The sequence below is a fragment of the Nerophis ophidion genome, linkage group LG18, assembly GCF_033978795.1.
Source record: "Nerophis ophidion isolate RoL-2023_Sa linkage group LG18, RoL_Noph_v1.0, whole genome shotgun sequence".
Taxonomy (NCBI): Eukaryota; Metazoa; Chordata; class Actinopteri; order Syngnathiformes; family Syngnathidae; genus Nerophis; species Nerophis ophidion.
In genome coordinates, this window is record NC_084628.1 from 5925878 (window position 1) to 5940877 (window position 15000).

General features: G+C 41.7%; 1 protein-coding gene across 1 annotated transcript in view; it reads right to left on the reverse strand.

Annotated features, from left to right (window-relative positions):
• prkd2 (protein kinase D2) overlaps positions 1-15000 on the reverse strand; it is a 116920-nt gene that overhangs the window by 3466 nt on the left and 98454 nt on the right. Inside the window, 3 exon segments of the mRNA XM_061878613.1 lie at positions 7731-7816; positions 7911-8178; positions 13701-13799. Coding sequence (XP_061734597.1) covers positions 7731-7816; positions 7911-8178; positions 13701-13799 — 453 coding nt within the window.

Here is a 15000-nt window from a genome sequence, read left to right on the forward strand (position 1 = left end):
ATGTCCGCTAACTTTTTGCAACTCAACGCCAAAAAAACGGAAATGCTGATTATCGGTCCTGCTAGACACCAAACTCTATTTAATAATACAACTCTAACATTTGACAACCAAACAATTAAACAAGGCGACACGGTAAAGAATCTGGGTATTATCTTCGACCCAACTCTCTCCTTTGAGGCACACATTAAAAGCGTTACTAAAACGGCCTTCTTTCATCTCCGTAACATCGCTAAAATTCGCTCCATTCTGTCCACTAAAGACGCTGAGATCATTATCCATGCGTTTGTTACGTCTCGCCTCGACTACTGTAACGTATTATTTTCGGGTCTCCCCATGTCTAGCATTAAAAGATTACAGTTGGTACAAAATGCGGCTGCTAGACTTTTGACAAGAACAAGAAAGTTTGATCACATTACGCCTGTACTGGCTCACCTGCACTGGCTTCCTGTGCACTTAAGATGTGACTTTAAGGTTTTACTACTTACGTATAAAATACTACACGGTCTAGCTCCATCTTATCTTGCCGATTGTATTGTACCATATGTCCCGGCAAGAAATCTGCGTTCAAAGGACTCCGGCTTATTAGTGATTCCCAAAGCCCAAAAAAAGTCTGCGGGCTATAGAGCATTTTCCGTTCGGGCTCCAGTACTCTGGAATACCCTCCCGGTAACAGTTCGCGATGCCACCTCAGTAGAAGCATTTAAGTCTCACCTTAAAACTCATTTGTATACTCTAGCCTTTAAATAGACTCCCTTTTTAGACCAGTTGATCTGCCGTTTCTTTTCTTTTTCTTCTATGTCCCACTCTCCCGTGTGGAGGGGGTCCGGTCCGATCCGGTGGCCATGTACTGCTCGCCTGTGTATCGGCTGGGGACATCTCTGCGCTGCTGGTCCGCCTACGCTTGGGATGGTTTCCTGCTGGCTCCGCTGTGAACGGGACTCTCGCTGCTGTGTCTTGGATCCTCTTTGGACTGGACTCTCGCGACTGTGTTGTATCCATTGTGGATTGAACTTTCACAGTATCATGTTAGACCCGCTCGACATCCATTGCTTTCCTCCTCTCTAAGGTTCTCATAGTCATCATTGTCACCAATGTCCCACTGGGTGTGAGTTTTCCTTGCCCTTATGTGGGCCTACCGAGGATGTCGTGGTGGTTTGTGCAGCCCTTTGAGACACTAGTGATTTAGGGCTATATAAGTAAACATTGATTGATTGATTGATTGATATTTAACTCTCGACTTGAGTCTTTTCTTGAGAAGCATTATTTAATCAATGACGGTCAGTATGGCTTTAGGTCCAAATGAACAACCTCAATGGCGATAACTGAAGCTATTGAAGAAATGACTAATGCACTGGAGCATAAAAGATATGCAGTTGGTATCTTTATTGCTCTAAAGAAAGCCTATTATACTAGATAAAGTGGAAAGATATGGAATTGAGGGGTAGCTGGTAAACTGGTTAAAAAGTTATTTCACAGGAAGGGTACAATTTGTAACAATGGGTCAATTTGTATCTGATACTTTTGACATTGCTTGTGGTGTCCCCCAAGGGTCCGTGTTGGGGCCAAAACTGTTTAATGGATATTTTAATGATATGTTTAATACATCTAAAGTACTGAAATGTATACTATTTGCAGACGACACAAATATATTCTACAGTAGTGATGACTTTAATGAGCTCATAAATACAGTAAACAGAGCTAAAAATAGTAATAAAAAAAATGGATGGACACAAATAAATTATCTTTGAATACAGATAAAACTAAGACAATGATGTTTGGAAATCGCAACAAAACATCTGAACAGAAAATAAGTATTGATGGTACCCAAATTGAAAACGTAAATGAGAATACATTTTTGGGAGTAATAATTGATAGTAAACTATGATGGAAACCTCATGTCAGACACATTCAAACAAAAATCTCCAAAAGCCTCTCAGTTATAAACAAAGCAAAACTATACCTCAATGAAAATGCACTCCGTACTCTATACTGCACATTGGTACTGCCATACCTTACATACTGTGTTGAATACTCCTTGTACTCTATACTACACCTTGGTACTGCCATACCTTACATACTGTGTTGAATACTTCTTTGTACTCTATACTGCACCTTGGTACTGCCATACCTTACATACTGTGTTGAATACTTCTTTGTACTCTATACCACACCTTGCTACTGCCATACCTTACATACTGTGTCGAATACTTCTTTGTACTCTATACTGCACCTTGGTACTGCCATACCTTACATACTGTGTTGAATACTTCTTTGTACTCTATACTGCACCTTGGTACTGCCATTCCTTACATACTGTGTTGAATACTTCTTTGTACTCTATACTGCACCTTGGTACTGCCATACCTTACATAGTGTGTTGAATACTTCTTTGTACTCTATACTGCACCTTGGTACTGCCATTCCTTACATAGTGTGTTGAATACTTCTTTGTACTCTATACTGCACCTTGGTACTGCCATACCTTACATAGTGTGTTGAATACTTCTTTGTACTCTATACTGCACCTTGGTACTGCCATACCTTACATAGTGTGTTGAATACTTCTTTGTACTCTATACTGCACCCTGGTACTGCCATACCTTACATACTGTGTTGAATACTTCTTTGTACTCTATACTGCACCTTGGTACTGCCATACCTTACATACTGTGTTGAATACTTCTTTGTACTCTATACTGCACCTTGGTACTGCCATTCCTTACATACTGTGTTGAATACTTCTTTGTACTCTATACTACACCTTGGTACTGCCATACCTTACATACTGTGTTGAATACTTCTTTGTACTCTATACTGCACCTTGGTACTGCCATACCTTACATACTGTGTTGAATACTTCTTTGTACTCTATACTGCACCTTGGTACTGCCATTCCTTACATAGCGTGTTGAATACTTCTTTGTACTCTATACTACACCTTGGTACTGCCATTCCTTACATACTGTGTTGAATACTTCTTTGTACTCTATACTGCACCTTGGTACTGCAATACCGTAAAAATGCTGTGTTGAATACTTCTTTGTACTCTATACTACACCTTGGTACTGCCATACCTTACATACTGTGTTGAATACTTCTTTGTACTCTATACTGCACCTTGGTACTGCCATACCTTACATACTGTGTTGAATACTTCTTTGTACTCTATACTGCACCCTGGTACTGCCATACCTTACATACTGTGTTGAATACTTCTTTGTACTCTATACTGCACCTTGGTACTGCCATTCCTTACATACTGTGTTGAATACTTCTTTGTACTCTATACTGCACCTTGGTACTGCCATACCTTACATACTGTGTTGAATACTTCTTTGTACTCTATACCGCACCCTGGTACTGCCATTCCTTACATACTGTGTTGAATACTTCTTTGTACTCTATACTACACCTTGGTACTGCCATACCTTACATACTGTGTTGAATACTCCTTGTACTCTATACTACACCTTGGTACTGCCATTCCTTACATACTGTGTTGAATACTTCTTTGTACTATATACTGCACCTTGGTACTGCCATTCCTTACATACTGTGTTGAATACTTCTTTGTACTCTATACTGCACCTTGGTACTGCCATACCTTACATACTGTGTTGAAGTATGGGGGAATACTTACCACAACACAATTCATCCTCTGATCATATTACAGAAAAAAGCAGTGCGGATCATTCACAACGTTGGTTATTTAGAACATACTCATAATCTGTCTATGCAATCAAAGTTGCTCAAATTTGATGACCTTGTTAAATACAATTCATTAACAATCTTATATAAAGCATTTAACAAATTATTGCCGCCTAACCTACAACTTATTTTTATAAGACGAGTGCAGGCTCATAACTTGAGAGGCTTTGGATATTTCTCATTGCCGAGAGCTCAAACCACTCGTAAACGTTTTTTGTGTGTCTGCATGCATGAGTAAAACTACGGAACAAACTGGACTTACAACACAAGCAATGCAAAACTAATAATCGATTCAAACTATTATACAAACATTGGGTCTGGTTCAAATTTAGAGATGAGGGTCTTTAATTTAATTTGACTTGCTGTTGTACTCTGTCTCAAAGTGTTATCGTGTGCTCAATGTTTCCTTACCATTATATATATATATATATATATGTAGGTGTGGGGAAAAAAAAAAATCACAAGACTACTTCATCTCTACAGATCTGTTTCATGAGGGGTTCCCTCAATCATCAGGAGATTTTAAACGACTAAACGACTCTGAAACCAATAATGAATGTAACTGTCGCAAGAAACCTGATTGCCCTCTCAACGGAAGGTGCTTACAGACATCAGTTGTTTACCAAGCAAAGGTAATACGCAAGGACATTAACACATCCGACACGTACGTAGGATTAACCGAAGGAGCGTTCAAAACAAGATGGAATAATCACAACGCCTCCTTTAGAAACCAGACTTTGCGGAATTCTACAGAACTCAGCAAACACATTTGGAACCTCAAAGACAATAATGTTGAATATTCAATAACATGGCAAATTCTTGCATCCAGCACACCTTACAACAGTGGTAATAAAAGATGCAACCTATGCTTAAAAGAGAAACTGTTTATTATATATCATCCAGATTTATCATCCCTCAACAAGCGCAGTGAAATCATTTCAACATGCCGCTACAGACGGAAACACCTCCTAGGTAACACATGAGCCAATCACCACACCCTACGCCTGCTTGTACCCACCCACTCTGTGCTCTATATAAACCATTGTATGTGAATGCTTCCATTAAAATCTCCTGATGATTGAGGGAACCCCTCATGAAACAGATCTGTAGAGATGAAGCAGTCTTGTGATTTTTTTTTTTTTTTTTTTCCCACACCTACATATTGCGCTCTACCACGGTATCGAGCACTATTCTCTGGATAATCCAATCAAGACATATATATATATATATATATATATATATATATATATATATATATATATATATATATATATATACATATATATACATTTTTTGTTAGCCGAAGCCTTGTGCTCGTTCGCTCGCATCCTGTGCATCTCCTGGGGGCTAAGCCCCCCTGTCCTTAAAAGCTAGTGACGCCCCTGGAAGGCAGCATACCCCTCCCCCTTCGAGCTGTCCTGGATGAACTGAAACCATTTTTTCCAATCATTTTGGAACTTGCAAGCGTACTTTTTACTTCTTCTCTTCTTCGTTCTTCTGCTTCGTCTCTGTTATGTTTTTGGACATTACTACTTGTTTTGAAGCAATGCATGATGGGAATCCGGATTGTGTGTGTCAGTGTGTTAACACGCTGAGAACTAGCTCCGTGCCTGCCTACTTTATGAGTTATAGATAAACCTATGGATAACGGCGACATACATAATAGTCTCCTTTTCAGGTAAGAGAGGAAGCTAAAGTCAGTGCCTTTAAGGCACGTCCTCAATATTGTTGTCCGGGTGGAAATAGGGAGAATGGTTGCCCCGGGAGATTTTCGGGAGGGGCACTGAAATTCAGGAGTTTCCCGGGAAAATCAGGAGGGGTGGCCAATATGGTCTAGACCAGGGGTCACCAACGCGGTGCCCGAGGGCACCATGTAGCCCGTGAGGACCAGATGAGTAGCCCGCTGGCCTGTTCTAAAAATAGCTCAAATAGCAGCACTTACCAGTGAGCTGCCTCTATTTTTTAAATTGTATTTATTTACTAGCAAGCTGATCTCGCTTTGCTCGACATTTTTGATTCTAAGAGGGACAAAACTCAAATAGAATTTGAAAATCCAAGAAAATGTTATAAAGACTTGGTCTTCACTTGTTTGAATAAATTCATTTATTTCTTTACTTTGCTTCTTATAACTTTCAGAAAGACAATTTTAGAGAAAAAAATACAACCTTAAAAATGATTTTAGGGTTTTTAAACCCATATACCCTTTTACCTTTTAAATTCCTTCCTCTTCTTTCCTGACAATTTAAATCAATGTTCAAGTAAATTTTTTTTTTTTTATTGTAAAGAATAATAAATACATTTTTATTTAATTTTTCATTCTAGCTTCTGTTTTTTCGATGAAGAATATCTGTGAAATCTTTCTTCAAACTTATTAAAATAAAAAAAATAAAAAAATTATTTTAAAATTTTTGTTCTGGAAAATCTAGAAGAAATAATGATTTGTCTTTCTTAGAAATATCCATCCATCATCCATCATCTTCCGCTTATCCGAGGTCGGGTCGCGGGGGCAACAGCCTAAGCAGGGAAACCCAGACTTCCCTCTCCCCAGCCACTTCGTCTAGCTCTTCCCGGGGGATCCCGAGGCGTTCCCAGGCCAGCCGGGAGACATAGTCTTCCCAACGTGTCCTGGGTCTTCCCCGTGGCCTCCTACCGGTTGGACGTGCCCTAAACACCTCCCTAGGGAGGCGTTCGGGTGGCATCCTGACCAGATGCCCGAACCACCTCATCTGGCTCCTCTCCATGTGGAGGAGCAGCGGCTTTACTTTGAGTTCCTCCCGGATGGCAGATCTTCTCACCCTATCTCTAAGGGAGAGCCCCGCCACCCGGCGGAGGAAACTCATTTCGGCCGCTTGTACCCGTGATCTTATCCTTTCGGTCATGACCCAAAGCTCATGACCATAGGTGAGGATGGGAACGTAGATCGACCGGTAAATTGAGAGCTTTACCTTCCGGCTCAGCTCCTTCTTCACCACAACGGACCGGTACAACGTCCGCATTACTGAAGACGCCGCACCGATCCGCCTGTCGATCTCACGATCCACTCTTCCCCCACTCGTGAACAAGACTCCTAGGTACTTGAACTCCTCCACTTGGGGCATGGTCTCCTCCCCAACCCGGAGATGGCACTCCACCCTTTTCCGGGCCAGAACCATGGACTCGGACTTAGAAATATAGCTTGGTCCAATTTGTTATATATTCTAACAAAATGCAGATTGGATTTTAACCTATTTAAAACATATCATCAAAATTCTAAAATTAATCTTAATCAGGAAAATTTACTAATGATGATCAATAAATTATTCTTTTATTTTTTCAAAAATATTCGAATTAGCTAGTTTTTCTCTTCTTTTTTTCGATTGAATTTTGAATTTTAAAGAGTCGAAATTGAAGATAAACTATGTTTCAAAATTTAATTTTAATTTTTTCCTGTTTTCTCTTCTTTTAAACCGTTCAAATAAGTGTTTTTTTCATCATTTATTCTCTACAAAAAAATTTCCGTAAAAGGAAAAAAAATGTACGGCGGAATGACAGACAGAAATACCCATTTTTTATAGATATATAGATTTATTTATTAAAGGTAAAATGAGCAAATTGGCTATTTCTGGCCATTTTTTTAAGTGTGTATCAAACTGGTAGCCCTTCGCATTAATCAGCACCCAAGAAGTAGCTCTTGGTTTAAAAAAGGTCGGTGACCCCTGGTCTAGACACACTTCTTAATCAAATGATTTAAATTAGTAATATTTGGAGTAGATGCCTTGTTACGCCACTGAATTTGAGTTATTGCTCTTAGCAAGATCTTTGGGACCATTTTCAATTTTGTTTCTCTTTCAGCATAATTGGACCCCTTTGCACAAACCAAGGTCTATGGATGAGTTTGGTGTGGACGACCCTGCTCCGAACCCTGACCTTAAACAAACACTTTTGATTAGAATGAAGAGTCCCAAAAAAGATGGAGGCCAGTAGTTGCCATATTCAAAAAGCAAATGGAGCCTTAATAATTGCATTGGTTATGTTTGTGTTACCTGTAAGTAAGCGTGGCTGAGACTCTTGTCAACGCTGTAGCGCTTCCTCATTTTCACTTGCAGCAGATTGTTGATCAAGTCAATGGCTGTGAAGCAAACAGATCGTCTAAATAAAGCTGGTTCCAGTATAGACACGGATGTAATCTCCACTTAGTGTTCACAACTTGCAGCTGTGTTTACCATCATTAGAGAGCTGTTTCCAAGGGTTTGAAGGGTACATGAAGGCAGCGTTGTGTATCTGGTCGTTGATATCTTCGTCCTCGTTAAAAGGAAACGTGCCGCTGAGGCTGACGTACATGATGACGCCCACCGACCACATGTCCAGCGAGCGGTTGTAGCCTTGGTTCAACAGGACTTCCGGCGCCAGGTAGGCCGGCGTGCCGACCACCGAGCGACGGAAGGACTTCTCCCCGATGATTCGGGCAAAGCCAAAATCGCACAGCTTCACCTGTGAGAGGAGCAGAATGGACGTCACGTATGACGTGCTGGTAAAGAGATTCAACTAGCGGCAAATTTCATCCCGAGTTCAGTTTGAACAACTGACATTTCACCAGTAGATATGTATAAAAGAGAGTGCTCCTGTCATATAGAAGATGTTTGACTACCATATTTGCAGTGAAGCGGACTGTGGAGGGGGGCGTGGCCTGCAGCAAAGCGGGGTGTGCCAGGAGCGGCCTTAAAGTCAGCGACAGGTGCGTAGATGGCCCACTTGGGCCTTGTTATCTAATCACCTGTCGCTCTGTATAAGCAGTAACCGGGAGGAGAGACGGAGACGGAGTGGAAGCTGGAGCAAGAGCGCGAGCGAGAGACAAAAAGACTGCTGGAAAGCAACCTGAGAACATTATTGAAAAAAATTGTTTTTATTGTGACCATGAAACGTTCTCGCATGACAATGCTTGGTGGCCTGGAGGACTCATGGGAAGGCAACTCCCACACGGACCTCCGATTAATTTCGTCTGTTCTGACTTACAAATATTGGATACTCGTGTTGAACAAAGCCAAAGCGTCATGTCACAAGGTTCATGCATTTTGCCCTGAGCTTGCATGCAGTTTTGGATGCCTCTGTCCACGGGGTATTGCAGTATTAAGACATCACCACGAGGTGGACGTACTTATTTGGACATTAAGTAAAGCTCTCAGCCAGAGGAGGAAGAGCTCCTCGCCCTCTGCCAAAAAAAAAGCTAAGATAGAAGTACAGTATCAATTTCCTTTTTTATGCAACTTTGAATCGATGGGAGTGTGTGCAGGTGTTCCTAATGTCATATAACGATTAAGTTTATTTTCGACCGCGTTTAGAGAAAAAAAAATGTCAGGACATTTACTTTAAGACTAAATTGAAACAGTGTCCATTTTCAAAAAATACATTTTGATATTTTTGGATAAACGCCTGTTAGAATAATTATGTGTAAGTTATCACACAACACTTATGCTTAAAGGCCGTTGCTATAGTTATTAGCAATAGTGCTGAAGTTGTAATTTTCTATCTGTGCAAAGGGACAACTTGCAAATCCAAGATTGCGAGTCGTCTCTTATCAGTGTTTGTGTCCAGAACATCGAGTGCCGTGACGCAGAAAAAGCAGAGATGATATCACGAGTGTGAGGCGACCGGAATGAGAATCAGCACCTCCAAGTCCGAGTCCATGGTTCTCGCCCGGAAAAGGGTGGAATGCCATCTCCGGGTTGGGGAGGAGACCCTGCCCCAAGTGGAGGAGTTCAAGTACCTAGGAGTCTTGTTCACGAGTGGGGGAAGAGTGGATCGTGAGATTGACAGGCGGATCGGTGCGGCGTCTTCAGTAATGCGGACGTTGTACCAATCCGTTGTGGTAAAGAAGGAGCTGAGCCGGAAGGCAAAGCTCTCAATTTACCGGTCGATCTACGTTCCCATCCTCACCTATGGTCATGAGCTTTGGGTCATGACCGAAAGGATAAGATCACGGGTACAAGCGGCCCAAATGAGTTTGGGTCTCTCCCTTAGAGATAGGGTGAGAAGCTCTGCCATCCGGGAGGAACTCAAAGTAAAGCCGCTGCTCCTCCACATCGAGAGGAGCCAGATGAGGTGGTTCGGGCATCTGGTCAGGATGCCACCCGAACGCCTCCCTAGGGAGGTGTTTAGGGCACGTCCAACCGGTAGGAGGCCACGGGGAAGACCCAGGACACGTTGGGAAGACTATGTCTCCCGGCTGGCCTGGGAACGCCTCGGGATCCCCCGGGAAGAGCTAGACGAAGTGGCTGGGGAGAGGGAAGTCTGGGTTTCCCTGCTTAGGCTGTTGCCCCCGCGACCCGACCTCGGATAAGCGGAAGATGATGGATGGATGGATGGATGGATATCACGATTGTCAGCACATTTGCATTTCTGAATAATCCTATATTGTGTATGACTGGGGCTGCTAAAATGACCCCCCTTCCTTCAGAAGCAGCCTCAGTGATGTAACTAGGGACCGCCCAAATAAATACAGGAGCACGTGGGCTGTACCTCAGAGCGTAGGTTGGATCTGTAACTAAGAGAACAGCCCAATACATCTCTCCTCATTGAGCCAAATTGAACTCTGTCTCTGCATGATTCCTTGCTTCTTGTCTGTTTAATAGATGCCATCAAGGTTTGAACCTGACAATGCCTCCAGAACCTAGTGTGTTTGTGACAATATGTTAGTTTAAAGTATTTTAACTTTAAACTAACATATTGCAGAAGGACTCAAAAAACGGGGTATACAAGCGACTGAGGAAAAAATTTTACGCAAAAAAATTCAATACCGTACATATTATCTAGACCAGAGGTCTCAACAGAGGTTGCGCAACCCCTCAGGGGTCCGCAGAGGTATTGCAGGGGGATCGTGAAATTTCTGGTTCATTAAACTTTTTTATATATTTTTTTATTCCTCATGCAATTTTCCCACAAATTGAAATGCCTTTAAATACGTACACGTTAACATTGGTGTATAAATGGCAGTGGACCATGCCGATTTATTACAAACATGAATAAATAATGATACTGTATTATTATAATAATCTTAGCTTTTAAGATAGCTAACTATTAGCGCTCAAGTTGCAAGCTAGCGATTTACGCCGTTAAGGACAGCTAGCGATTAGCGCTCTCGTTGCCAACTTAAAGTATTATATTTTAGTATTGCACAATAACTGTGTATCTAAAGGATCAGTATAATTTAAAACCCAGGTTTAACAAGATATATACGTTAGGGGTCCCTGCTGCATCTCTCCAGCAGTTTGAGGGAGTGAACACCCCTGATCTAGACCACAAGGTAGTGTTTAAAATGTAGATTAAAAACATCATTGGTCCACATTAAAAGAGCAAAAGCTCCTTTTATATTAGTATCATATGTGGACTCAGAAAAACTACATCTAAGTCAGAGGCGTCTAAACTTTTTGACTGGAGGGCCGCATTGGGCCTAAATGATTTGCCCGGGGGCTGCAAGCAGACAACAAATTGACTATATATTATTATCATATAATGGATGTATAATGGATTGTAGTCAGCTGGAGGCGTGTCTTAATGAAATTAAACAATGGATGTTCGCTAACTTTTTGCAACTCAACGCCAAAAAAACGGAAATGCTGATTATCGGTCCTGCTAGACACCGAACTCTATTTAATAATACAACTCTAACATTTGACAACCAAACAATTAAACAAGGCGACACGGTAAAGAATCTGGGTATTATCTTCGACCCAACTCTCTCCTTTGAGGCACACATTAAAAGCGTTACTAAAACTGCCTTCTTTCATCTCCGTAATATCGCTAAAATTCGCTCCATTCCGTCCACTAAAGACGCTGAGATCATTATCCATGCGTTTGTTACGTCTCGCCTCGACTACTGTAACGTATTATTTTCGGGTCTCCCCATGTCTAGCATTAAAAGATTACAGTTGGTACAAAATGCGGCTGCTAGACTTTTGACAAGAACAAGAAGTTTGATCACATTACGCCTGTACTGGCTCACCTGCACTGGCTTCCTGTGCACTTAAGATGTGACTTTAAGGTTTTACTACTCACGTATAAAATACTACACGGTCTAGCTCCATCCTATCTTGCCGATTGTATTGTACCATATGTCCCGGCAAGAAATCTGCGTTCAAAGGACTCCGGCTTGTTAGTAATTCCCAAAGCCCAAAAAAAGTCTGCGGGCTATAGAGCGTTTTCCGTTCGGGCTCCAGTACTCTGGAATGCCCTCCCGGTAACAGTTCGAGATGCCACCTCAGTAGAAGCATTTAAGTCTCACCTTAAAACTCATTTGTATACTCTAGCCTTTAAATAGACTCCCTTTTTAGACCAGTTGATCTGCCGTTTCTTTTCTTTTTCTTCTATGTCCCATTCTCCCTTGTGGAGGGGGTCCAGTCCGATCCGGTGGCCATGTACTGCTTGCCTGTGTATCGGCTGGGGACATCTCTGCGCTGCTGATCCGCCTCCGCTTGGGATGGTTTCCTGCTGGCTCCGCTGTGAACGGGACTCTCGCTGCTGTGTTGGATCCGCTTTGGACTGGACTCTCGCTACTGTGTTGGATCCATTGTGGATTGAACTTTCACAGTATCATGTTAGACCCGCTCGACATCCATTGCTTTCCTCCTCTCTAAGGTTCTCATAGTCATTATTGTCACCGACGTCCCACTGGGTCATTATTGTCACCGATGTCCCACTGGGTGTGAGTTTTCCTTGCCCTTATGTGGGCCTACCGAGGATGTCGTGGTGGTTTGTGCAGCCCTTTGAGACACTAGTGATTTAGGGCTATATAAGTAAACATTGATTGATTGATTGAGTATGATTAATAATTGTTAGAATTGGTTATTAAGACTATGTGGAAATTCGACCCCTACCTTGTTAACTTCCGTGACATTCTCAAAACTTTTTGATCAATCAGAAATATCAAGCAGCTAAAATGCGCCAAACATGGATAAGTGTGCATTTTTATCATCATCCCTAGTAATGAATTTAAATGGATGTAGTTTTAATGTTGATTGGACATTTTTTTATAATATCCACAAAGTTCAACGAGCAGGATGTGTTATGTGTGACCATGTTTGTTGAAGTTTTGAGCTGGTTGAATTTTTTTTTTCTGCACCATGACTAGGGAAGGGTGTTTGGATTGGGTCATAAAAGTAAATGCTGTACGGTAAAACACAAAGGCAAATGACAAAAATCACCCACGTATACATATATAATAATAATAATCCATGTAATATCACTTTTCTGAAGGACAGAACTTTGTTGTAGAAACTGGCTTCCGTGTCTCTCTCTGACACTCTCGTCTCAGACTGGCTGCTGTAAACAAACCCCGCCCACTCTGCTTCTTGCCTGTCTGCTTGGAGCTGATGTGAAGTTCCTTAATAACTCTCATATCACTCAAAAGCGCAGAATCCAACCATTGGAATACTCTCTATAGTTTTATCCATCATATTGGCGGATCCGGTTTTGATGGTAAAGGTTTAAAAGAAATACTTTGGAGACGTCCGGCAGGCCGGGTTGAAAAGCTTAAAGGTGGGCCATAATTTTCCTATGCCTGATCTTAACGTCTTAGACATTATATTGCAATTGTGACTCAGAAATCTAATTTTAAATCTAAATCTATTTTATCATCGAAAATGATAAATATTTATGAAAACACACCAAAGTACCTAAAATTGCTACCGGTTTCGATTACAAGGTACAGGGAATTGGTATCGTATTGATTCAAATGTGGCGGGTATCCACTCCTAAAAAATGTGGTCACTACAATAATTTACAGAAATAGCCCTGGTATCATGCCATAATTGGGAAAACTACCCCTTTGAGCCATTAACAGCCCCGACAGAATATGCTGTGTTGGAGATGTGCTCTACTGATTGCACTCCCGGTTGCTCGTAACATGACCATAAATGAGTGGAATATAAATCAGCACTATAACATACTTGAAATAATTTAATGTCAGGTACTAATACAATTCCCTAACAACTAGAGCGTTGTCTGTGTGATTTTCCTACTTGGGGGAAGGGATCAGCAGAGGCAAGCAGCACATTCTCGGGTTTGAGATCGCAGTGGACGATGTTCTTTAAGTGCAGGTGTCTCAAAGCTGCAAGAATCTGCACAAAAACACAATCGCAAAAAGACAAGAGGATGTGGTTGAGTATGGCACACGTTTAAATGTAGGATGGGCTGAAACAGGAAACCACAGGCAGCATGCAGACACACACTAGTAGACAAAAAAATAGTAGACAAAAAAATAGTAGGGCTGTCAATGGTAATGCGTTAAACGATTAATGATTATTTAAAAAAATTATAATCTCATTAACATGAGGGAGACGGCGTGGCGCTGTTGGGAGAGTGGCCGTGTCAGACACCTGAGGGTTCCTGGTTCAATACCAAGCTTCTACCAACCGAGTCAGGTCCGTTGTGTCCTTCAGCAAGACACTTCACCCTTGCTCCTGATGGGTCGTGTCAGCTCCCACCATCAGTGTGTGAATGTGTGAGTGAATGTGGAAATAGTGTCAAAGCGCTTTGAGTGCCTTTCCTGTCTTAGAAAAGCGCTATACAAGTATAACCATGATAACATAAATTAATCAAGATTAATAACTAGAGTTGTCGATAATATCGGCGGTCTGATATTATCGGCCGATAAATGCTTTAAAATGTAATATCGGAATATATCGGTATCGGTTTCAAAAAGTAAAATTTATGACTTTTTAAAACGCCGCTGTACGGAGTGGTATACGGACGTAGGGAGAAGTACAGAGCAGTTGCGTCTCCCAGTCATACTTGCCAACCCTCCCCATTTTCCTGGAAGACTCCCCAATTTCAGTGCCCCTCCCGAAAATCTCCCGGAGCAACCGTTCTCCCGATTTTCTCCTGATTTCCACCCAGACAACAATATTGGAGGTGTACCTTAAAAGGCACTGCCTTTGTGTGCCGACCCAGTCACATAATATCTGTATGGTCAACAGCCATACAGGTCACACTGAGGGTGGTCGTATAAACAACTTTAACACTGTTACAAATATGTGCCACACTGTGAACCCACACCAAACAAGAATGACAAACAGATTTCGGAAGAACATCCGCACTGTAACACAACATAAACACAACAGAAAAAATACCCAGAAGCCCTTGCAGCACTAACTCTTCCGGGATGCTACAATATACACCCCCTACTACCCCCCGCCCACCTTAAACTCCTCATGCTCTCTCACGGAAAGCATGTCCCAAATTCCAAGCTGCTGTTTTGAGGCGAGTTAAAAAAAATAATGCACTTTGTGACTTCAATAATAAATATGGCAGTGCCATGTT